The 16,698-nt window shown below is 39.4% G+C and overlaps 2 protein-coding genes across 2 annotated transcripts in view; one reads left to right on the plus strand and one right to left on the minus strand.

Annotated features, from left to right (window-relative positions):
- The window catches only part of COG5 (component of oligomeric golgi complex 5), a 664,814-nt gene that overhangs the window by 85,600 nt on the left and 562,516 nt on the right, over positions 1–16,698 (plus strand). The gene's annotated exons all lie outside the window — the stretch shown is intronic.
- Positions 9,535–15,518, minus strand: GPR22 (G protein-coupled receptor 22). The gene is made up of 2 exons (XM_075342565.1): positions 15,112–15,518; positions 9,535–11,148 (listed from the first exon to the last, which is right to left on the minus strand). The coding sequence occupies exon 2, from the start codon at positions 11,121–11,123 to the stop codon at positions 9,822–9,824; it is 1,302 nt and encodes a 433-aa protein (XP_075198680.1). The 5' UTR covers positions 11,124–11,148; positions 15,112–15,518; the 3' UTR covers positions 9,535–9,821.

Here is a 16,698-nt window from a genome sequence, read left to right on the forward strand (position 1 = left end):
TGGCGGCGGTCCAGGCGTCAAAGAAATGTCGCCCGGAGCGGCGTGTGCTGACTCCAGGCACCATCGTTTGAAGCCCAGACTGCGGACAAGACCGTCTGGGACAACCACCGCGCTGCCAGCTCAGCTACCACAGTCCGCACAGACTGGCAGCCAGAAGTCCGCCCACCCGTACAGATAGGCAGTCGGCACAGAGAGGCAGCCACCTGCACGCACCGACAGCCCCCTGGTCGCCCAAACAGACAGCCTCCGCCAATTCTCCACCTCCCGGTAAGCTATATTTGGATTTTAAGACACACCCCTCATTTTCCTCCCAAATTTGTGGGAGGAAAAGTGCATCTTAGAATCCAAAAAATATGGTAATTAGCTTTGTTTTAGAAGCTAATGAAAAAACCTGATGGGAACTGATGCAGGTTTGACAACTGTTATCAGTAGAGCCTCCAGAATACTGATTTGATTGAAATGTGTATTTGTAAACCTAGCCGGAGAGTTTGGTTATAGTTCTATAAGTTATCAGAGGTTTCTTCTGAAGACTTTGGTTTATTGGCTCTATATTTCTTTGGCTATTTTGTAAATGTGTTTCTATAAACTTGAGATGCTCTTTTTTCCCTAAAATTGTCTATTACGCATATAACTATGGGTCATAAAATGCTCCAATTCAAACCATATCATTTGATCTACTTTAATTGAGAAAAGTCACTAAGCTTTCACTAAAGGTTTTCCATATGCATCTGGTTTAGAAGAAGCTTTTATATCTGATTTGTTTAAGTGTAGTGGATTATTAAAGATGTGTCTTTCAACAGGAAAAGCAATGTTATTGTAAGCTCTCACTGATCCATCATGATCTGCTTCATGATTCAGACCAAAGGAAATGCTAAATTTCTCTCAACCAGTGCATCCTCACTTTTTAATGGACTGGTGATCATATTATACTGACATCGTGTGTGTCAACCAGTGACTGTGTAATCTGCGCAGTGTGCCAAGTTCTCAGCACTGAAATATTAGGAAACAAAGTATGAGAGGATGGCATGTAAAAGTTTGGGCACCCCTGGTCAAAATTACTGCTATGTGAACAGTTAGGCAAGTTGAAGATTAAATGATCTCGAAGAGGCATAACGTGTGTGTGTATATATATATAATATATATATATATATATATGTATATATATATATAATGTATGTATGTATATATATATATATATATATGTATGTATGTATATATATATATATATATATATATATATGATATCTGTTACATTTGAAAAATTAAAAAAGGGAAATGGGCTGATGTAAATGTTTGTGCTCTCAGATAAATTTTACCAAAGTTTCTGACCTTAATTAGTTGGTTAGGGTTATGGCTTGTTTACTATCATCGATAGGTAAGGCTAAGTGATGCAAATTTCACAGCTGTATAAAAACCCAGCTTCCTCTAACCTTGTGCAGATAACAGCAGCCATGGGTTTTTATAAACGGCCGCCTAGCACTCTGAAAATGGTGGATGACCACCAAGCAGGAGAATGCTATAAGTATACAGCAAACTGTTTTCAAGTTGCCCTTTCCCGGGTTAATAACGTTATTAAGAAATGGCAGTTAACAGGAACAGTGGAGGTCAAGATAAAGCCTGGAAGACCAAGCAAAATTTCTGTGAGAGCTGCTCATAGGATTGCTTAGGAGGCAAATCAGGACCCCCGCTTGACTACAAAAGACCTTCAGGAACATTTTGTAGACTCTGGAGTTGTGGTACATTGTTCCAGTGTTCAGAAACACCTGCACAAATATGGCCTTAATGGAAGAGCCATCAGAAGAAAACCTCTCCTGTTTCCTCACCATACAATTCAGTGTCAGAAGTATGCCAAAGAACATCTAAACAAGCCTGATGCATTTCTGGAAACAAGTCCTGTGGACCGATTAGAAGAAAACTTTTTGGCCACAATGATCAAAGGTATGTTTGGAGGAAAAAGGGCCCAGAATATCAGGAAAATAATATGTTGTCAATCATTAAGCATGGGGGTGGATCAATCATGCTTTGGGGTTGTGTTGCAGCCAATGGTACTGGAAACATTTCACTGATAGAGGGAAGAATGAATTCAATTACATTTCAACACATTCTTGATACAAACATAACACCATCTGTAAAAAAGCTGAAGTTGAAAAGAGAATGGCTTCTACAAATGGATAATGATCCTAAACACACATCAAAATGCACAATAGACTACGTCAAAAGGCACAAGCTGAAGGTTTTACAATGGCCCTCCAAGACCCCTGATCTGAACATCATTGAAAATCTGTGGCTAGACCTCAAATGAGCAGTGCATGCAAGATGACCCAGGAATCTCTCAGAACTGGAAGACTTTTCCAAGGAAGAATATTTGAATATTCCTCAAACAAGAACTTAAAGACTCTTGGCAGGCTACAAAAAGCATTTACAAGCTGTGATACTTGCCAAAGGGGGTGCTACTAGGTACTAACAATGCAGAGTGTCCAACCATTTGCATCGGTCCATTTTCTTTTTTAGTTCATTTTAAAATTTAAAGTAGTATTTTTTTGCCTAAAATACAAAGGAAATGTGTCATCTTTTAACTTTATACCTTTTAGAGATCATTTCCTCTTCAGTTTGCTTAACTGTTCACAATAACAGTAATGTTACAGTCATGGCCCATGTTGGTTTTATGATCTGTCATGATTCTTTGTGATCCATTTGACAGAGCTGTTATGGTCAATTAGGCTACATTTTTATTTTCCACCATTGAATTTATCAAGTCACCAATGCTAACTTATAAAAAAAAAAAGAAAAAATAACAAGCTTTGATTTAACAAAATCATTATCAAATTAATAAAAGAAAACATGAAATGTTACACTGTATATTTCCAATAGTATATGTGATATTGCTGAAGGACAGTGAATGTGGAAAACATCAGAATCAGAGATCACTTTCAAATGGCTTATTCCTTCTCTAGATGTTAGAAAGGCAATAAACAGGCAAAGAACAAAATAGATTTTCCAACAATCAAAAAAAAAAAAAAAAAAAAAGGGAAACGTAGTTGTGTCTTTTTAACATGGAGACTAAATTTGGAAAGACTAACCATATACACATTGGAACAACATTAGTATCAGTATAAATAAGTGTCATTAATTGAATCCTACTCTATCATTTAAACATTACTTTTTATATACTTATATATATATAGAGAGTAAAAAGAATAAATCCCTTTCGGCGCTTCCGGAGGATGAATGGGATATCAGTGCAAGTTTGTAAATACTTCAAGAGCAAAGGTTTATTGTAAGGTTCGATTAAAAAACTGACAGTTACGGACAACGTGTTTCAGCTAACAAAAGCCTTCATCAGGTATAGTCTACATTGCTGGTATTTAGAAAATCTAATTTATAAACTGATCTGTCTATAACTTAGATTTTCTAAATCCAGAAGCGCTGAAAGGGATTTATTCTTTTTACTCCATTATCCACGTGGGAGCACCTTTACAGGACTCCCATTGTTTTCCCGAGGATTCGTGCTGCATACTGAAGGATTATTAAGAGATGATCCACTACACGGATCACATAAGCGAAAACTTAAGAAATCTGCATGGTGAGTGTAAAATGTGTTCGATCATTGCAATCTGTGTTCACATACATCTACACTTAGATTTGGCGCCCCGTTGTCTTCCTCTTTTTTCTTTTGTTTTTATATATAGAATTAAAGACATTTCCATACTATAGTAGAAACCTTCAACCAATCACTTGGGGGGTCTTAGAACCAAAATACCTCAAAGAAAAAACCCCACCATAAAATTCAACACTTTATTTCATAGATCAACAAGTACAAACTTAAAAACAGAGTTGGTTTGATACCCTAAATCACTAGTTAAAGGGGGGCATACTGGGCCAATTCCCTATTGTGACCCTTCCTATCAGCAGGGGTCGGCACCCTACATATATGACCATTATGGCGCCCCTGCTCCAACGTGGACTGACCCTTCTTGCCCTATACTAACGCTATTATTCGTGCTGCTGATCTCAATGAGAGCTTCTGTATAATGTTTCGTGAAGTTCTCATGCATCCACCCAAGCATTCAAATAGTGGAATTTTCAATATATGTCTATAATTTCCCTGATGTTTAAAATAGACATCTCAGCAATACACGTGATCAATTAGTCTAGTAGAGGGTGCTGTCCATCTTGTATCAAACTTCGTATATCACCAGTAAATAGTGTAGCCCAATCGCCACTGCTTCGCCAATTGGCATAGCTCACTGCCCATTAAAAATTGTTGTAGCCAAATCGCCTACTGCTTCGCCATAAGGCATAGCTCCTTGCCCGACGCGTTTCTCCTCCTGAATCAACAATCGAGCGGAGGTTCATCAGGGGCTATTCAGGGCTCAGTTGCATAGATGTCAGAATTGCAATAGTGGCGCCAGTATCTATCCACCATTGAAGTGTGGCCAGCCTCAAAACCCATACAATGAGATACCTGACTGATACCTCACTGAGGAAATGGGCATCTATGGCATAAATAGGAACAGGCAGTCCCAGACAATATCTGACTATGATGGGAACGACATTACCTTATTGAAGGACTGAATTATTATTTTTTTGGCACTATTGCAATTCTGACATCTATGCAACTGAGCCCTGAATAGCCCCTGATGAACCTCCGCTCGATTGTTGATTCAGGAGGAGAAACGCGTCGGGCAAGGAGCTATGCCTTATGGCGAAGCAGTAGGCGATTTGGCTACAACAATTTTTAATGGGCAGTGAGCTATGCCAATTGGCGAAGCAGTGGCGATTGGGCTACACTATTTACTGGTGATATACGAAGTTTGATACAAGATGGACAGCACCCTCTACTAGACTAACTGATCACGTGTATTGCTGAGATGTCTATTTTAAACATCAGGGAAATTATAGACATATATTGAAAATTCCACTATTTGAATGCTTGGGTGGATGCATGAGAACTTCACGAAACATTATACAGAAGCTCTCATTGAGATCAGCAGCACGAATAATAGCGTTAGTATAGGGCAAGAAGGGTCAGTCCACGTTGGAGCAGGGGCGCCATAACGGTCATATATGTAGGGTGCCGACCCCTGCTGATAGGAAGGGTCACAATAGGGAATTGGCCCAGTATGCCCCCCCTTTAACTAGTGATTTAGGGTATCAAACCAACTCTGTTTTTAAGTTTGTACTTGTTGATCTATGAAATAAAGTGTTGAATTTTATGGTGGGGTTTTTTCTTTGAGGTATTTTCATACTATAGTAGGAAAGTGATCCATGTCTTAATGGTAGGGGGATCGACCGCTGATAACCCTTTTTAATGCCTGGAATGAAGGAGCCATTGGGGCCTCACCACTTTTCCAAAAAGGCACAACCTCTATTCAAGTTAGTGATATTTTCCTGCAATTTCAACACTGCTGGATCTGAATTAGTGTTATATCCATCTGTGAGGGTCACCATCTCATTACATTCATATCTATCTTTGGAAGTTACATATGTTATACATACAAATAGCACTGAAAGCCTGCCTTAGCTTTTTCTGTGTCAGCCTGTTATAGAAAAGCAAAAGTTTTCACTATATAAATAAATAGGCTGCTGATATTGATGATGTATCTTCCAAGATAGGTCATCAATATCAGACTGGTGGGAAGCTAATACTTGGCTCTCCACCGATCAGCTATTATCACCTCTTTAGGTTGCTGGATGCAAAAAGTGAATGGAATTGCCAAGCTTCATTTACTGATGGTGGCTGAGAATAGGAGCAGATCTGCAGTTCTCAACAGTGACCACTAACTACACTGTAAGTGGAGCTGTGCTGTTCACCTTTGTTCATTGTTTACATTCGCTGCCATCAGATCATCTGATCGCAGTAGATCAATGGAGGGACTGGATCTCCGCCGATCTGATACCGACTTACTCTAGGGGATTTTTTTCCCCTTTGTGCTGTTGGCAATTTATCTAAAAATCAAGATTATATGCTTATATATTCTGTTTTACCACCACCTTTGGATTGTCTGAAAGCAGCATTGCAGCAGATTTACTAATTTTGTTTAAACTTGACATTATCAAAATGTGCCATATGTCACTTTGGTGCATTTTTAGATGCATTTGTGTAAGTTTTATACAACCTATGGTTTAACTTAGCTGTGTAAACTATTTTGTGCAACTATGATGCATGTTGTCATTTTCTTCTGCTAAGATCCAACCATTTATCTTAATACATATCCTTTGTTGTCTCTTGTAGAAATATAATTCATTAACAGCATTACTGCTAGTATTATGCAATGTCAAAATGTTTCTGTATCTGGAAAAAGTTAAAGGGAATAAATTAGCTACATTATTTTTTTTAATTATCTTATTTCTTATTCTCTATGCTGTAAAGGATTATGGGCTTCTTATATTGCCAGCTACTTGGACATTTAGGCTGGGACCACATGAGCACTACTGCGAGTGCATCGCATGAGACTCCGCTCCCGCTCTGCTGGAGTGTAAGCCAAGTGTCCTGCTACTGTGTTTCAATCCTGTGATTGCAGCACAGCCACGGAGGACAGGGCAGGCACTGCGGAGGAGAGGGAGGGATTAATCTCCCCATCTCCTCCATTGTCAGCTGATGTGATTCCTCGCACTGCACTCGCATTACACCGGTGTAATGTGAGTGTAGTGCAATGTTTCTCTTGCACCTATAGACTTATACGGGTGCAAGAGAAAACTAATTGGATTCCACCCGCAGCATGCTGCGATTGTTTCCTTGGTCCGATTAGAGATGAGAAAAAAAATCGCTCATGGGAGCTGCCCCATAGAGTAATTTTGGTCCGAGTGGAATGCGATTTTTTTTTTTTTTTTTTTTTTTTTTTTTTTAATCTTATTCCACTCGCTCACTTTTACTCGCTATGTGTCCTTAGCCTTATGTTTAATAGACAGGATTTGATTAAGTGATTTCTACAGTAGTTTTCAGCAAATTTTTAGGTGTCCTGTGCAGGGGTAATTGTGCAGAAAAGGGGAGTTGTGACATCCTCTATTGGGAATGATGGAACCTGTCTTATCTCTATAGGGGTGTTAAAGAAGCACTCCCACTAACTTTTTTTTTTAATTCAATACATTTGTGCAAATGTATGTAATGTGGTGTGTGGTAATATACTCAACTACCACTACTTTCTCTGGTATCCTGCATCGTTCTTCTCTGCTTCTCAGTGACTTAATCGCTCTTATGACTGGCCGGCTCACGCAGATTGCATGAGCCGGAACTCAATTTTATAATAAAAGCTTATGAAGCCTCGTTCTGACCTTCTATCGGCTTTCATTGAAAAAGAGACTTCCAGGTCACACAGAATGCACGTGAGCTATCCAGTCAGAAGAGTGAAGTCTCTGAGAAGCAGATAAGAATGATGCAGGGTACCAGAGAAAGTAGTGGTAGGTGAGTATATTTACATACTCACACAACATTGCATTCATGCACACATATTTAATGACTAAAAAAGTAACTGGGAGTGCTTCTTTAAAGCAGAATAGTCATTTTAATTTTTAGTTCATAAATCGATAGTACTGTCACACAGTGACTACCGGGGTTCCACCAGGTACATCGGAACCCCCAGTGAGCAACGTAACATATAGGATACATGTTACAACGGAAAGCCATGGTGCCGGGAAAAGGGCAACAGGATCACCTCCTAAACTCACCTTAGGCTTATCCCTGCACTTCCTAACATCCCTATATGGGTTCCTTCACCCCGTTGCTGATCACATGCCTATCCTTGTCTTTCTCTGGACTCAGCCCTGTCTAGTGAGCAGGGCATCGGGAACACTAGGCCTGCTCTAGGTTAAAGACATACAGAGGATTAGACAGATGGGTAAAATAAAAAGCAATCATATAAAGTACCCAAAACAACAGGAGGAAGTAATAAGGAATGGAGCAGAGGGGCAAACCCAAAGAAAAATAAGGAAGAGAAAAAAAACAACATAGCTTTAACACAGCAAAAGATCTCTCAATGACTTCCTGGTCTACAGCTCACAATTTCCCTCTAGAGGCTAGCTAATCAGAAGCTATCAGCGGACTTTACCTGGGCTGGGGGAGGAATCATTATAGCAGAGGTAATTAGCAACACAGAACAGCTGGGTCTAGCATTCATCCAGTTTTAGGAGACCAGAGGAACTACTTAACCCTAACAGCACTGGATGAAGGAGAATCTGCACAGCCAGCAGTATTAACCTGAACAAGTGTGTATGTAGCCCTGCGATCTCCTGACATCACAAATAGGAGAGACCACTCTCTGTCATAGTACCTTTATGACAAGTACAGATGAAATAACCCACTTTGTAATAATTCTTATCAGACACATTTGCTTCTTTCTCTTACAGAATTGATCAGTCATTATCAAAATTCTCAATTCTGAGGTAAAATCTATATTGAGTGAAGACTTTCCCATTACTGAGATAGAATCTCATCAGTAACTGCTATTTCTTATGTAGATACAAGAGGGGCAGGGGCGGAGCTCTACCTCTAACTCCTCCCATCATCGAATCTCATCAGCACCACCTGCCATTTCCTATCTCAGTAATGGGAAGGGCTTCACTAAATACAGATTTTACCTCAGAATTGAGAATTTTGATAATGACTGATCAATTCTGGCAGAGAAAGAAGCAAATTTCTCTGATAAGAAATATTACGACATTTCTTATTTTCTTGTGAACTATTGATTTGTGAAATAAAAACCAAATTGGCGGTTACGCTGTAAGTGTTACCTGTCATTGGAATTCTGCCTGTAATATTTAAGTAGCTGTCAAATGGGATTTCTATAGAACAGGAAGTGTCAGCCCGTAGCCAGAGTAAAAACTGCAAGATTTCAGTATTTTTCTTAAACATGCGCATTAAACAGTAGGTAGTTTTCTGATTACACACTCCTTTCAAGTTACTTAAAGAATATCCAGCCTGGATTTGTTTTTTGTTAGTTGTTCTTGTTAGGGCTCCTTACGCTTATTTAGTAATCTGTCATGCCAACAATTGCTCATGTATAGCTGATGCCTGTAAGTTCTAGTGAATGTCCCAGATTTGTCATGTAATCAGGAATATATCCTGAACTTCTTGTATCCAAGCCAGGTTATGTTTCAGAGTTTACATAAGAAACTGTTAGACATTAGAGTGCGAAGTAGAAATATCCCAGCGATGAGTGACAGGTGTTTAATCATTTCTGATGTTTATGTGGTTAGTTATTTGTGACTTTGTTATGTCAGGCTGGAGGGGCCTTCTCTGTAATGTACGGTAATGCTAAGTTCTCTTAGCCGAGATTTCTAATGTTTCCTATTGGTTAGTTTATCTGGAACATGGAAAGTTCTCTCCTATTCATAAAAGCTTGTAATTATAGTCTATTGTATGCTTTAATTAAACATTTATATCCTTTTAATACATCATTTTGCATTTTTAGAAATGCTAGATACAGAACTGGGCAAATTCCAGCAGTCAAATTGCAATGAGGTGCCAAAAACATTACTTTTAAGAAACATTTTTGTAATGAAGCCCCAAAATAATTATTTTTCTTCTTTCCAAGCTTCTTAAAAGATATATTTATTGTATAATTTTCACTTTTCTTAAAAAATCTTATATACATAAATGTCTATCTGTGAACAAAATACTGACAAAAGTATACACAATAATTGAATAGACTTCCATGCCCAATGAACTATAGGTAGTGAGGAAACTGAACACCTAGGGTAAGTACAATGTATTCAAAATATACAGTGGAGTAATCCATGTAAAAATAAATAAAAAATGTAGGCTGTATGATTTACTTTTCATATTCCTACCTGTTTTTGAATAGAAAAACAGAAAGCTTAACCTAGTCAGTGACAACCTGAGGCGCTAAACATTTCTGTCTAGCTTCATTGTCATCCTTTGTGAGCTGTTTACTCCTTTTGGGTTCTATCCATGAGTTGTGGATCACTGCATTGTTAGGCATAGGATCAGCTTCCACAATTGAAACCACCCTTTTTTTCATTTTGCTCTTTAAAACTTTTTGGAATTTTTGTCTTGTGAACGCGTACAACAGAGGATGGAAGATGGTGGTTCCATAAGCCATGACTAAAAAGCACAGTCTGAGTTTAACCAAAAGGTCACTTGGGCCAAGACATAAAATAGTTGTATTCAATAAGGAAATGGGCGTCCAACAAAACAGAAAAGTCGAAATGATCAGAAGTGACATCTTGAAGACTCTCTTTTGTCTTTCCCGTCTCTCCCTGTGTCTCTTAACTGCTCGGCGTAAGGCGATAATAACAGACACAGAAGTCCTCACTCCAAGAACCACATTTCTACCACCACTGCTTTGCGATATATCCGTAGTCTCGTGCTGTGTAGCCAGAGAAATAGTTTTTTTCTTTCGGATTTTCTTCTTTTGCCCCGTTGAAAACCTTGTGCCTATACGGATGTTGAGGGCTTGAAGGATTTTGCTGTATGTGATCAACATGACAACTATTGTGAAAAAAAAGATGGGAATCTGAACCAGAAGGTGATAATACATCCCGAGTTCAGTATGATATTCGTTTGTGCTAACACATAAAAGTGTTTTGTTCTCCCACGTGTTTTCACTTTGAAAGCTGAAAAAGCTGACTTCAATAAAAGGAATCAGAAAAGCAAAGAAAGATACTATCCATGTTGATGTCATCAATATAACTGCACGACCCATAGTCAGGATACGATTGGCAGGTTTGACCGAAATATCATATCGATCCAACGTAATGGCAAAGACGTTAACAGCGGTGGAAACACTGGCGAATGAAACGCACGCTTCATGGAAGCAGCAGATCAGCGCACTATTGCTCTCCAGTGGCAGGAGTAGGATTACAATAGTTAGAGGTATACATCCTACACATATTATCACATCAAGGACATGGAGGTTCATAGTAATAATGTTGCTGACAGAGTTGATAAGGTTGGACTTCATGCAGTAAAGAACCAGTACGGTGAGGTTACTTCCAAGACCCAAAACAATTTCCAGCATGAGGAAACAAGTGAGGGAGATTTGGAAGCTAAGCGGGTATGACAGCGGTTTGTACATGTTGCTGCCGACGTCACTAATCTCATCGCGGACTGTTATATTGGCTTCAGACTGCATGTTGGTTTCCAGCATGAAGGTGAAAAACATTGTTTTGAATTGGGTGGCATGAGTCCTGTAAAAAGCCAAAAATATCATATTTAGTTTTGTGATTTTATATTGCTGTTTATTTACATATTTAATTCTTAAATCTAAGAAAACTATTACTAATGTAACAAGAAATTCTGTATCTTTAACAAAGGACAGACAATTTATTAAGTTGAATATAATTGATGTTGAGAAACCTTTTTGACTTTTGCTCTTTTACCGTATGTTATTGTTTGTATGGTTAGCAGAATTAAATTCAGGCACATTTCTGGGAAAATTTCCTTGTATTAGAGACTTATACAAAATGATATGGGTAAGGTGCCCCTCCTCCTGGTGATACACCAAAGGGGCAAGCTGGGATAATAATGCCCACATGAAAGTGGTCCAACTGGGTTCTTCTTCCAGTGGTCCATGGCAAATATTACTTAAGGCCCAGTCACACACAATGACTTACCAGCGATCCCGACAACGGATATGACCTGATAAGGATCACTGGTAGTTGCTGGAAGGTCGCTGGTGAGATGTCACTCACCAACGACGCAGTAACGATCAGCGACCTGTATAACGATCTCGGCGGGCGTTGGGACCATGTTAGGAGGTCGTTGGTAGGCGTCAAATACAGCGATGCGTCCTGCCCAGCAGGACATCGCCTTTGAAGAAAGTGGTCTGGACCATTTGGCAACGACTAGCGATCTCACAGCAGGGGCCTGATCGCTGGTAGATGTCACACATAACGAGATCGCTGGTGAGATCGTTGCGGCGTCACAGAAACTGACTTAGCAACAATCTCGTTAGCGATCTCGTTGTGTGTGACGAAGTCTTTAGAGTAACATGTATTGAACATACGTGAGTTATCTCCACTTTAACTGAAGTTTAGTGTTGGACTGAATGCTCTCTCAAAAAGGTTGTTCACTTTTTAGCTGTATTGACAGTAATCCTCAAAATATTGTGATCTGAAATCTGAAAATTAGTATTTTTTGTTTTCTCTTCGACTGTATATGTGGGTGTATATATACAGTGTGTGTGTGTGCGCGTGTGTGTGTATATATATATATATATATATATATATATATATATATATGTATGTGTAATATTTGTTTGTGAATATATATATATATATATATATATATATATATATATATGTATATATGTGTGTGTGTGTGTGTGTGTGTGTATATATATATATATATAGCCAACTCCAACTGGTTTGCAGCCTTTGCAAGTCCTTTAATTTATGCAAATGTGCTTTAGTCTGTGCAGTTGTTGCTATAGCAACTAGCTGAAAGTTCTTCCAAGTTTAATGTTACTAAATATTTTTTCTGCAATATTGTTACATTTTTCATACTTGTGTGATGGTTGCTCTCCAGGTCCCTGCCATGTTAGATTTCTAATACATAGCAGTAGTTCTCACTCCCACCGCTGTCTGCAATCAATTATTGTGGCATATTTCAGTCCTTTTTTCGATATAAAGAAGCAAGTCTGCAATGTTATCATATTGTTGCAGTTTTTCTTACTTTTCCATCAATCAGTGCTGTACAATAGGTAGTTTCTTATTGTTTTCTATTGGCAATAATTGTGTTGCTCTGTATATTGGTGTGGATGCACTTGCGCTTTATTAGGCTTTGTGTTGTGCATGTGTCGGCTGTATTTACAGTTTAGTCATCTGGTTTTATCATGTCATGTCTGTTCCAACTACAGCTTTCTAGTGAAATTCTGCAGATCCTGGGGGGGGTCAGAACAGATTTATCTAGAGTAACACTAGGGGATGTAAACAGCACTTGCTCTCGGACATTTCTTTTGACAGAAGATTTTAGATACTTTTTCCCTTTTATGTTTATATTGTGAATTGAAATACATTTGTTACATACAAATCCAGAATAAGTGACCCATATCCCAAACGCTCATTAGCATAGGTAGTTGTAAAAATAAATGAAACATAAGTGTTACAGTTCTTGTTCTGTCAGGGAAAAAAAAACATACATTTTTCCTTCTTTATGTGTATCTAACTGAGAGTGTCTGCAGAAAATGGAAAATGTGAATGCTGCCAGATCTCACGCTGGCCAAAGATAAAGCATCAGTCCTGTGTCACAGGCATAACATTTCCTGTTACTTTAGAGGACATGTTGAGAGAAGGGGAGTTAATTAAATAAATTCATCTTTTGTATCTGTGACTGTAACGTGCAGTTGGGAGGTGGGCTGCTCGGAGCGGTCTACCGGGCAAATGTGTTTCTAGGCGGTGAAGATGTGTGGCAGAGCTTGGCACCATGCTGTTAAACACCTACCTGCTTCCTTCTGCTATAAGGGACCTTTTAGTTCTCTGAAGCATCTTTTTAGAGATTGAAACATGATGTCATTGTCATTCTCTCAGTTGGCTGTAAAGATGTTCAGCAGCTCTGTTTTTCAGCAGGGGTGGAATCTATTTAGAGATGTACTGGAGCTCGCCAAATGGATAGCAACTGACTGATGTTTAGTTATCCAGGCTGCTGCCCATGTTTTTCACCCTGTGATCAGAGATGCCAGGCTGAAACTTTCTTTACAGTCTAATGAGCAGTTGGGCTTTTTTAGTTGGTTGTAATATGTAGCATAAAGGGAAGTTGGATGTTTCCATAGTTGACGTAAATCCAAAATCTACTGATCCAAAATCTTACTTATGTAGGAAAGTCCCAAATTTAGAGTCTAAAGGCCCTGTCACACACAGAGATAGATCTGTGGCAGATCTGTGGTTGCAGTGAAATTGTGGACAATCAGTGCCAGGTTTGTGGCTGTGTACAAATGGAACAATGTGTCCATGATTTCACTGCAACCACAGATCTGCCAAAGATTTATCTCTGTGTGTGACGGGGCCTTTAGTGTAGGTGTGCTGTTTAATAAAGATATTGATTAGTAGAATATCCCAAATTTATAGGAGGCTCTGGCTCTAGTATCTTCTACCCAGTTGTAAAAATAATTTCCAGTATGTGAGTTGCTCACCATTTTGATTTCAGGCAGACACACCTGCAATGAGTCTGGCTGGCGAGCGTCCTCCCTGAGTACTACTGTCCTCTTATTGAGTGCACAAAAGTTCCCTCCATAGTTTCTGCTAATCCTTTTGTATGTTCTAGAATTATAAATTATAAGTAATGTCCATAATGCACTTACAAAGCTGAAGTAAGACTCATTATGTGAGTTGTTGGACTGATGTACTATTTCTGACCTTCAAAATTAATGAAAACCATGATATATTACTATCCCTCAATTCTAACAATGTTTGTAACTAATGGATTATTTCTTGATGTGAAGGCGATGGTATGTTATGGAATGCGTCTATATTCGCCTACACCGAGTGCTATGAATGTAGATAATGCCTAGCTATCAGTGAACATATTTGATGCAGTGATCTCATGACACATTACCTGATTCTTCCTGTCTCCTATACACTGGCGATCATCTGATAATGTATGTTCACAGCCGTCTAACAAGTAGTTTACAGCAGACATGGAGAAATGGAGAAGTGCACATCCCTGAAATAATGTCACCAACCTGTCTGAAATTAATTAACTTTAGCATAGCCCTTTAAAAAGACGCATTTGTATATTAATTTGTTTTTTTCCCCCTCCTTTTTGAATATCACCTTGGATGCAATGCAAATAAGTTCTTTCATGTCTGTTCTGCTCTTGTCATGGCTGTGTAAATAGGTTGAATAATTGCAGGATAATGCAAATGATATTACTAGCCGCAAAGACCAAGCTGAACCATACAGACGAGTGTCGGGCTGCAAGGAGCACCGCTTTGTGTCTGTTATCTGATGACTGTGCAGTGACTTTTTATTTTTCTGATTTATCAGTTATGATGTAAGTGCATATCCTAAATTTCTATCTATCCAGTCTAGTGCACATTAGCCATATTGATATCAATCCCCATCTTCTCCCAAATTTTAGACCTGAAGGGTTATGCTGCATAAAGCTATATGCAAAACTCTGTGCCTTGTGAAAAGTGGCAAGCCAGCTCTTACCTGTGCCAAAGATTACAGATCCTTTGTGAGCCTCCTTTAGTTGCAGTTGCCACATCTTGTTCACTTGTCGGCAGAGTATTCGGGAAGCCAGGTGCCCCATTTATCTCCAGAAAATGACCCTAATGAAAAGATGTTCTTGTGCTGAGCCATTGTTTCAGCATAGTGCTAACGTGCAGAGCATATACTGCTGCTCCCAGGCTGCTGCGGTCAGTCGCTCGCTCTGTCTTCCCACTGTGAAATCAATAAGCATCTGAAAATACATGATGAAAGTCATTTAACATAGTGAAGGCTGCAGCTCTCAGGAGATGCCAGGGAGCTCCTTTCTTTTTGAGAGGAGCAGCAGTGTTGCTTGTTAGGGCTGCGTTTGCAGAATGACAGCTTGCTTCTGTGCTTCCCGTCACTGCAGAGAGATGCAGTGCATTCACTAATTTTCATTGGCCAGATTTGCTCAGCTTTGGGACAACACTGCATTTTTAAAATTCTCCTTAAGAACCTGTTCCTTAGCCTCCAGTCTGAGGCATTGTGGTGTGTAATGTTCTTGAGTTGATGTAGACCTAGTTTTCTCATTCTAATATGTAATTGTGTAAGTCAATCCAGCATCCCAGTTTACCTTCAAGCTATTTTTTATTAGGTCATATGGAAATATCAGTAGTCGGTAAGTAGACTGTATACGCATTTCAGGTACGCCTGACCTTAGCCATAATTTGATTGTGTCTATAGTAATTGTAGAACAATTAATGGGATCATCTTTTCTTTGTTTTGGTTAAGTATATATTTGCATTGTATGTATATGTGTAAACTTTCTTCATTTGCATCTTCACTGTAGGAAAATAATTCCAAAATCATTCTAAGAAACGTAGTTGAAGCGGTCATCCTTAAAACGTAGTCTTAAAAAGGGGAACATTGTAAAATAAACAAATAACTTATACACCTGCTAATTTTCACTGCCCCTTCAAATTGTCTCCTGTTTTTTCTTTCATATCCTGTAGTTATCGTATCTTTAACATTTTATTATTAGGCCTAAAGCGGGCTTTACACGCTACGACATTGCTAGCAATTGCTAGCGATATCGAGCGTGTAGGCACCCGCCCCCATCGTGTGTGCGATATCGTGTGTTCGCTACCGTAGCAAACATTATCGCTTCGGCAGCGTCACACGCACTTACCTGGTCGTCGCTGTGACTGCCGAACAATCCCTCCTTCAAGGGGGAGGGACGTTCGGCATCACAGCGATGTCACCGCGACGTCACCAAGTGGCCGGCCAATCAAAGCGGAGGGGCGGAGATGAGCGGGACGTAACATCCCGCCCACTACTTTCCTTTCGCATTGCGGCCAGCGGCAGGTAAGGAGACGTTCCTCGCTCCTTCGGTGTCACACGCAGCGATGTGTGCTGCCGCAGGAGCGACAAACAACATCGATAATCAACCATTACCGATTTTTGGTTTTGGAACGACCTCTCCATGGTGAACGATTTTCACCATTTTTGAGGTTGCTTAAGGTCGCTGGTAAATGTCACACACTGCGATATCATTAATGACGCCAGATGTGCGTCACTAACAACGTGACCCCGACGATAAAACATTAACGA

This window comes from Anomaloglossus baeobatrachus, chromosome 4 (assembly GCF_048569485.1).
Source record: "Anomaloglossus baeobatrachus isolate aAnoBae1 chromosome 4, aAnoBae1.hap1, whole genome shotgun sequence".
NCBI lineage: Eukaryota > Metazoa > Chordata > Amphibia > Anura > Aromobatidae > Anomaloglossus > Anomaloglossus baeobatrachus.

What these genes read in the sequence shown, in the direction of transcription:
- GPR22 (XM_075342565.1), bottom strand. Translation starts at nt 11,123, where the DNA reads ATGTTTTTCACCTTCATGCTGGAAACCAACATGCAGTCTGAAGCCAAT.